This window comes from Delphinus delphis, chromosome 9 (assembly GCF_949987515.2).
Source record: "Delphinus delphis chromosome 9, mDelDel1.2, whole genome shotgun sequence".
NCBI classification, from domain to species: Eukaryota; Metazoa; Chordata; class Mammalia; order Artiodactyla; family Delphinidae; genus Delphinus; species Delphinus delphis.
The window spans coordinates 94,067,632-94,076,596 of NC_082691.1; the positions used below are offsets into that span (position 1 = coordinate 94,067,632).

At 42.1% G+C, this 8,965-nt stretch overlaps 1 protein-coding gene across 5 annotated transcripts in view; it reads right to left on the bottom strand.

Annotated features, from left to right (window-relative positions):
* Positions 1-5,753, bottom strand: part of BRAF (B-Raf proto-oncogene, serine/threonine kinase) — a 161,361-nt gene extending 155,608 nt beyond the window's left edge. For all 5 annotated transcript variants that reach the window (XM_060021006.1, XM_060021008.1, XM_060021005.2 and 2 more), the window contains exon 1: positions 5,491-5,753. In XM_060021006.1, coding sequence (XP_059876989.1) covers positions 5,491-5,610 — 120 coding nt within the window. In that variant the 5' untranslated portion in view covers positions 5,611-5,753. The remainder of the gene's footprint in view (positions 1-5,490) is intronic.
* Positions 5,754-8,965: the final 3,212 nt, after the last annotated feature.

Here is an 8,965-nt window from a genome sequence, read left to right on the forward strand (position 1 = left end):
ATAAATTGATTTTATGAGCAGCTTTTAAAAAAAGAGAACTGAATGGTATAGAAAAATCAGAGTGCACCATATCTAATAGGGTTTCATTCACTATTTAAAAAAAATTTTTTTAACTAAGGTATAGTTGATTTACAATATTATATTAGTTTCAGGTGTACAACATAGTGATGGAAAAATTTTACAGATTATACTCCATTTAAAGTTACTATAGGGCTTCCCTGGTGGCGCAGTGGTTAAGAATCCGCCTGCCTATGCAGGGCACACGGGTTCGAGCCCTGGTCCGGGAAGATCCCACATGCCGCGGAGCAACTAAGCCCGTGCTCCACAACTACTGAGCCTGTGCTGCAGAGCCCACAAGACACAACTACTGAAACCCGTGTGCCTCGAGCCCATGCTCCGCAACAAGAGAAGCCACCACAATGAGAAGCCCGCACACTGCAACGAAGAGTAGCCCCCGCTCACCGCACCTAGAGAGACCCCGCGTGCAGCAATGAAGACCCAACACAGCCACAAATAAAAAAATTAAAATAAATAAATAAAGTTACTATAAAATATTGGCTATATTCTCTGTTTTGTACACATTAACTCTTTCACTAACTGAGTATGTACGTGCCAGATGAGGATTAAAAAAATGTACAAAACAGACAAAAACTGCTTCATGTATATAGGTATTAGAGCAACTCAAAATCTGTATTTCTTACAGTGCTAATGTTGTTTTTTAAAAACGGTGCTAGAGCTCTATAGTAATTGGAAAACCACCGCCCTACAGTACATTTGTTCCCAAAGTGCTGTCAATAACTGCAGCTACATTACAAGAATGAAAATGATGTTTCATTTGATGTTACAGAGCTTCCAGAAGATATAAAGTTAATTGAGTTCAGAGCAATTTTTATATTCTTCATCAAGGGCATTCCCAGGATGCAGAAAGAAATGTAATGTTATTGAGCATCACTTTCCCTCTATAAGCATAGTCCTGATATGGGAAGGAACAAGAATAACAGTTTTTTAAGACCAAGAGAAAACATGGAAACCAAAATAATCTCAGAGGGTAGAGGGGAAAAAAAAATAACTGCTTACTGTTAGTGTGGAGGCTGTATTAAAGAGTTTCTTCTGACTACCCTGCTAATTATGCATAACAGTAAATTGGGTTGGTAGACAAAAGAAAGCTGAAAAATAAAAACTACCTCCCAGAACATGTCAATGTCTCCACCAAATATTAAAGGAAGGAATGGAAGAAATGAAGCTAAATTTTTGGTTCTTATATTAAGTATCTACAACACTATGACTATGAAAGCACTGCTTATGAAACAGAAAAGCTCCTAAACAGGCTCTTCTATTTTGAATTCAGAAGTTGTATAACTATTGCTGATCCTGACTTTACAGAATAACCAATGTAGATCAACTGGACAAAGAGAATGAGTAAAGGACTTAAAACAATTCAACTTTTGAGGAAGACAAAGTCCAGTAAGAGCCACTGATTATAAAGGCTTATTTCAAAGATAATTTGAGGCAGAAATATAGGAAGCACAGGAACATACTGAATTTCATAAAAGAGGATTATGACACAAAATGTCCACTAAGTATTCAGCTAAATTAATATCAAGATGTCAAATTAAAAAAACACACTTTTGCATTTCTAAAGGAGAAAAACATCTTTATGGTTGGAGAAACACGAAGAACACTTAAGAGCTGTCTCATTCTTTAACAAGGTAAGCATCAAGTCATAGAAAATGCTAACAAAGCAATGTAGCCTGCTCCCTCCCTTTCTTCCCTACCACTCACAGAACATAGGTTTCCAGTTGTTAAGACCTGATCAGCTTCCTAAACAGGAAAGCCAGAGACAGGGAATCAAGATAAATCAGACTTCTCTAACCTGTTATCTTAATATAATTTTTCTGGCCTATTATCTAAATACAATTAAATCAAGTTTGCTTTCAGGTTCTACTACATTCAAGGATTCAAGTACTCAGTTCCAACGTTCCTTTCTTAATCCGTTTACTGACAATCAATTCCTTTAATAGTCAGCATATATAAGTGACTGATATCAGAAAAAATTTCTAAATAAAGGAAGAGGTGAGCGGATGCCTAAAGAAGGGAGTTTATTAATGATAAGAGAGGGCTTCCCTGGTGACACAGTGGTTAAGAGTCTGCCTGCCAATGCAGGGGACGCGGGTTCGTGCCCCGGTCCGGGAGGATCCCGCATGCGGTGGAGCGGCTGGGCCCGTGAGCCATGGCCGCTGAGCCTGCGCATCCGGAGCCTGTGCTCTGCAACGGGAGAGGCCACAACAGTGAGAGGCCCGCGTACCGGAAAAAAAAAAAAAAAATTACAAAACCACATACATTAGACAAGCATGAAAAAGAGTATATGCATACACACTAAAATGTTTATAGTAATTCTATCTTAGTGGCAAGATTACAGTTTCTAAAACTTTTTGTACTTACATTTTTCTAATTTTTCAATAATAAATGTGCTTTTACTCTGAGAAACTTTTTAAAACCTGTATTTTACTGTCAAGTAAGGTAATTCTTTTTTTTTTTTTTTTTTTTTTTTTAACGGTACGCGGGCCTCCCACTGCTGGGGCCTCTCCCGTTGCGGAGCACAGGCTCCGGACGCGCAGGCTCTGCGGCCATGGCTCAGGGGCCCAGCCGCTCCACGGCATGTGGGATCTTCCCGGACCGGGGCACGAACCCATGTCCCCTGCATCGGCAGGCGGGCTCTCAACCACTGTGCCACCAGGGAAGCCCAAGGTAATTCTTTAGACACATTTTTTTCATTTCTTTCCATGCACTTGACAATTATATCTCTTTAAGTGCATAGAAGACAGTTCAATTAAAAGACCACAGTACATTTCAGTTTCCAGTGGATAAACAAATACCAACTTCAAACTTAAAAATTATTTCTTGGAGTACTTTATTCTGCCATCCATAACACTGATATCTATATTAGAAAGAGATTCATTTTTAACCCTTTATCCCCCCCAAATACATTTATTATAAGTTCCTGTAAGAAAATATGGAGGAAAAACTACTATTCATCATTAACCATTAAAACCTGGGTGGAGGAGGCAGTGGGAAACACTACTAAGTAATTAAAATTAGTTGAGTATCCTTATGGTTTCAAGAGATACTAATATGCTTTCCAGTTACTGCCAATTTAAACTTGAGGTTTAAATTCATCTAGCCTAGAGGTTCTCAAGTACTGATACATAACTGCCCAGGAAGTGTGCCAAATAACAGAAATTCATGGCCCTAGCTCTCACCTACCGAATCAGAATCTTCAGAGAGTAGAGCTCAAATAATCTGGCCCTTTCAAATAAGATAGCGGACACTGTACTTAACAAAAGGCTTCTCTATATCATTACAAACTGTTCTAATAACTCTCAAACAAAGTTCTCAACGAAAACAATGTTATAATCAGAGAAATACGATTTCATAACCCATGCCCATTAATTTACCCATTCTTCTAGATACAATTCAATAAAACCACACTTGCACTACAGAGTAAAGCAAGCCTAGAGGCACCTGTGCAGAGTAAGACAAAGGCATATCCGATTCATGGAAAAAATAGACAGCAGATGTGACCCCTAGTATTTATCCATTAAAAACAATGTATCCTAAAAATAAATTTCCATGTCAACGGAACAAAGCTGTTTATAAATAAGAAGGAATGTGGAGGTGTGGGGAAGACAAGAGGAAGCTTCAGCAAGTAAGTACCAAAAGCCAGGAAACAAGGCAGAATGAATGGCAACTGGGGACAAGGAAAACAGAATAAACTAGGAAATGGAAGAAGGAAAGAGTGCTACTTAAAATCCAAGAAGTTGGGGGAAATGAACAGATATTAGAGGAAACTGATCTGAGCAGAAATGCAAACAGAAAAGTAAGCGGAAAGTGGTATAAAAGATATATATATTCATAAAAGATATATATATGTATGTATACATGAGAAATTTAGATGAGATCAAATGATGGTACAGAACACATCTTGGGCATAGATGGAAGTGGTATAAGAGAATGAAAAACAAATATTATTGTGAACAAACTGATACTGAATAGAGCAACCATATCTAATGAATTTCCAAAGTAAAGTTGATGAAGCAGGAAAAAGAGAAGTGCATTGACTGAAGAACGAGACGTTATGAGAATTGGGAAACAAAATGTAAGTACTGTAGTAGAAAGGAATGAACTTTGAGCAAAGCCAACGGAGCAAGTCACATTATCTAATCAATAATTGTAAAGCACAGTTATTATACCATATATTATCTCATTATTTGTAAAGTACAATAAAGTGTATTATTTTATGTAATACAATACCAAACACTAAATGTAATAAATTTTACGTAACAAAAACCAAAGTGTAAATAAAGTCATTTGACAAGGTGATAAGAGGCTAAATAATGGCTGAGAGAAGCAAGGACTGAAGACGAAAAAGTAAAAGAAAAATATTGGGACAAAAAGGAAGACAACGGAAAGAAATCAATCACACCTATTTTTTTTTTTAAAAAAGGGTAGAAATAAACAAGGAGGTGTGGATGCACAATAGAAGTGCAAGTGAAACCTGACGGGATCTTGACAGCTTCACGATTCAGAAAGTAAGTAGCTCCAAAGCGTTCAGAAGGATTTGTGACGATAACAACGTTAGCGAGCGGTGAAATGAAGTAGAAGGCCTCAACAGGACTAAGATAAGAGAAATGCAAAAATGGTCTTAAGTAGAAGCTGAGGTTAGAAGGCAGGCAGGTCCGACCACTGGCAAAGGAGCGGGGCGGCAGATGGAACTGGGATGGGGGTTACCGGTCGGCGACAGAACACTGACAAACATTAGGAATCGGGGGCCTGAGACCGGGATGGGAGAAAGAACGGAAACAGTGGCATTTAGGGTTAAAAAAGTAAAGACCATCCGCTGGTTAAAACAGGTGAAGAGCAATCTCCCCTAACAAGTAGAGAAGTGTAAGGGAGGGCAGCGGCCTGAAAAGAGGCAGAGTCAGGGAGAGTAGAGAGGGAATGATCGCCCCATCATCACCGTGACCGTGTAATAATTACATACAACGCTAACTCGGCCTGGGGTCCCGGCCCCGGCTACTGACCGACATCTTCCACCCAGATGCCGCCGCCAGCCTCCCCCGCCCCCCACTCAAAATAAAGAAAACATCCAGCAGACGCGAGGCTGGCTACCTTCAGCCAGCCGTGACCTTCTCGGACCAACCCTGAGTCTCGCCCCCTATTGATAGCCTCCTGCTCCACCACCGCTGCCCGAATCCCTCAAGCCCCAAGTGCGGGCCAGGGAAAACCCCCTGGGCCATTGTGTGTGTTTACGTAGCGAGGAGCTGCATGACGGAGAGGCACAGAAGGGGAATGCCCGTCTCCCAGCCCGCAGCGCCCAGAAGGAAAGGTGGCTGAGGGCACCAGAGCCCCCACCGCCACCTCTCTCCCCAAAATAAACACCAGCCAGCCGAGCCCCGAGACGGGAGGGGTGCAGGGCGCGCCGGCACTCACCTCCTCGGGAATGGCCGGGTCCGCAGCCGAAGAGGCCGCGGCGCCGGCCTCGGGCTCCATGTCCCCGTTGAACAGAGCCTGGCCCTGCTCCGCGCCGCCGCCGCCGCTCAGCGCCGCCATCTTATAACCGAGAGCCTGGCCCGAGCGACCGCTGCTGGGCGGGGAGGGGGAAGGGAGGAGGAGGGCGGGGGGAGGCGGAGGCGGAGGGCGGGGGGCGGCGGGGAGGGACGGCCCGGGCGGCGCCTGCGGCGGGAGGGCGCCTGGGCCACCTCGGGAACCGGCCTGCTGCCCCCGGCGCGGCTGAGCCTGAGGGGATTGGGGGAAGGACGCTAAGCGGGGGGCGGGGGCAGGGGGCGGAGACGACTGGAAGTCGCCGCGGCAACGGCGTCACCCGCGTGTCACGGTCGTGACGTCACCTGAGGTGCGTGACGTGATCCTCGGAGCGCCCTGGCGCCGTCGTCAGGGGAGGGTATCTTGCCCTTCTGCTCACCTCCCAGCTCACACGTTTCCTCCACTCGGCCGTTTCCATGGCTCCGATTAATTCTCTTCTCTGTCCTAAGCCTGTTCTGTAATGTAGGATTTACTAGAAGAGGAGGATGGTGTTCGAGAAGAAGTTGAAATCCTAGAGGGAGAAAGACGGGAAGCCCATACTACTTGTGTTATTTCCATTATAACGAACGTCTCCGTGTCATAAAAATAAGACTTGAAACCCCGAGGTAGCAATAGTCAAGCAGAATTTGATAGAAATAGATTTAGGTAAAGACAAGTTACGAGAATGATGCTTGGATCCTTTTCATTAAAGGATTTGGCCTGTTAATAAAGTGGGTCTAAATGGAAGTCTAAAAGCTTTTCTTTTTTTGCTTCATCGTTCAGGAATAAAATGTTTAGTCTATTTTTCGTTTCCCAGATTCATTCAACAAATGTCAGTGGGTCGCTTTCTATGTTCTAGAGCCTGCACAAGGCATGGAGCATTCTAGACATTTGAAGCATCCAAACTTGAATCATTTTTATTTTTAAGAAAATCATTCAAAATATTTTAAATACTTTTGTCCTGCTCATAAACAATATTCCAAGGAATTCTTTATGCCAAATATGCATGAAAACAAGAGAAGAGAGGTAAATTACCTTTGAGAGGCCCAATTACAGAATGGAATTAAAGAAACCCAATTTATTATTAAAAACACATGTATGTGAAAGGAAAGGGGAATATGAAAGGGAAAAAATCTAAGGAAGGGAGAAATAGGAGTGAGAAACAGTGGAAGTTACTGTGAGCTCCAAATGGTGTGCAGTTAATCACAAAGTAACGTAAACATCAAGTCATGAGAAGCTTTAAGTGTACTACCCATAGGGGGAAAGTCACCAGTGACCTTCTTGTATTCACCATGATTCAAGAGATAGAAAGCCGTCCTACTGACTTCTGAAGCGGAATGTCTGTGTAAGGATAGAGTTACCATGAGCCCAGGAGCAGACCCTTACTCCCAAGGTAAGGAGTTGTGTATGAGACTGCTTGTTTAATCAGGTTATTAATATTACCCTACATTGAAAAATACAAAATACCACTTATAGAATGAGCATGGTATGCTTTGTTAGCTTCTTTATACTTTCCCTTCCAAGTAGAGAAGTCGCCTTGAGGCACTAAATTTAAATCAAAAGGTGGCTTGACAAAAGTGTAAATGAAGATTATCCTAAGGGATAATGTCATCAAGCTCTACTAGTCTGAAGCACCCTTCTTTACTATAAGGAAATCTAAGCAGACAAACATAGAACCAGCAGCCAGTCATGGCACATTTTCCCCTTGATACCATCAGAAATACAATTAGCAGAGTTTTAAAAAATTCTCTAACAGTCCTATTTCATTTTCTAAAAATCAGCCCGTAGAAATATTATATCGTTATAACACTTCTTCATAACATTTAAAACTCTTAAGGTTTTTATTCCATTGGTTTCATTTTAAAGTATAGCCTTCTTTTTTTAAAAAATTTTTATTGGAGTATAGTTGATTTACAATGTTGTGTTAGCCTCAGGTATACAGCAAAGTGAATCAGTTATACATATATCCACTGTTTTTTTTTTTTAGATTCTTTTCCCATATAGGCCATTACAGAGTATTGAGTAGAGTTCCCTGTGCTATACACAGTTCCCTGTGTTCTTATTAGTTATCTATTTTATAGGGATTAATCCCAAGGATGCAGGGATTCTTCAGTATCCACAAGTATAGTTTTCTTTATCAGCCACAATATTTTACGTGATTGTTTTCTCCACAGGATGGCTGATCTCATCAGTTTAATGTTGATTCTTGTTAGCTTTCATTTATTCAGCATTTTCTGGGGACTTCCCTGGTGGTCCAGTGATTAAGACTCTGCACTCCCAATGCAGGGGGCCTGGGTTCCATCCCTGGTCAGGGAACTAGATCCCACATGCCGCAACTAAGAGCCCACATGCTCCAACAAAGATCCTGCACGCCTCAACTGAGACCTGGTGCAGCCAAATAAATAAATAAAACATTTTCTGACTTCGTCTTCAAATTCTGGATGTATCTTACTGATTTCCCTAGGCCATTCTAAAGACCCACAGGATCCACATGGGAAAATACAGAGAAAGCATAAACTTTGGACTCCAAAGATCAGAATTTCAGTGTCACCACGCCACATCTTGGCTATATAATCTCAAGGCTGATAAACACAAATACCTGTTTGTTGTTGTTTCAATCTGTAAAACGAGGGGAGTGATAATGCCAGTCCTATCTATCTGTATCATTGTGACGATCAAACATTATAGGTTTGCCCTTTGTGAAATATAAAGTTACCCTCTTGGTTAGAATTCAGACAAAGCATAGCAGACATGGCTTATTTCTGCTCCATGATGTCTGTGACCTCAGCTGAGAAGCTGAATGCCTGGAGGTGTCTGAATGCCTGGAGGTGTCTCAGTCATGGGGGTCTGGAATCACCTGGAGGCTGATTTCCTCATATGTCAGCTGGTTGAAGCTGGGACCTCAGGTAAGGCAGTCAGCCAGGATGCCTAAATACTCTCTTCACGTGGCCTGAGCTTCCTCCTAGCATGGCTGCCTCAGGGTGGTCAGACTTGTAACAAGGCAGCTGAGGGCTCCATATACTAGGGTTCCTGTAAGCAAGGTGGAAGCTGTATTGCATTTTATGACCTAGTTTCCTAAGTCACACAGCATCACTTCTGCTGCATTTTATTGGATACAGGTAAGTCACAAAGTCCAGCCCAAATTCATGGAGAGAGACTATAGAACCCACCTCTCAATGAAAGACATGTCAAAGAATTTACAGACATATTTAACGTACAGACAGACTGTGTTTAGAATAATGGACTAGCTACTCTGTAGAAATAGCTGCTTATCCTCACCTTCTCCCAAGGGGATTCTACACTGAAACTCTCCCCCTTTTATTACTGAGAATCACCAAGACATATCTCAGTATGGTACAGAAGAAGGCCTTACCTTCTTTCTTTA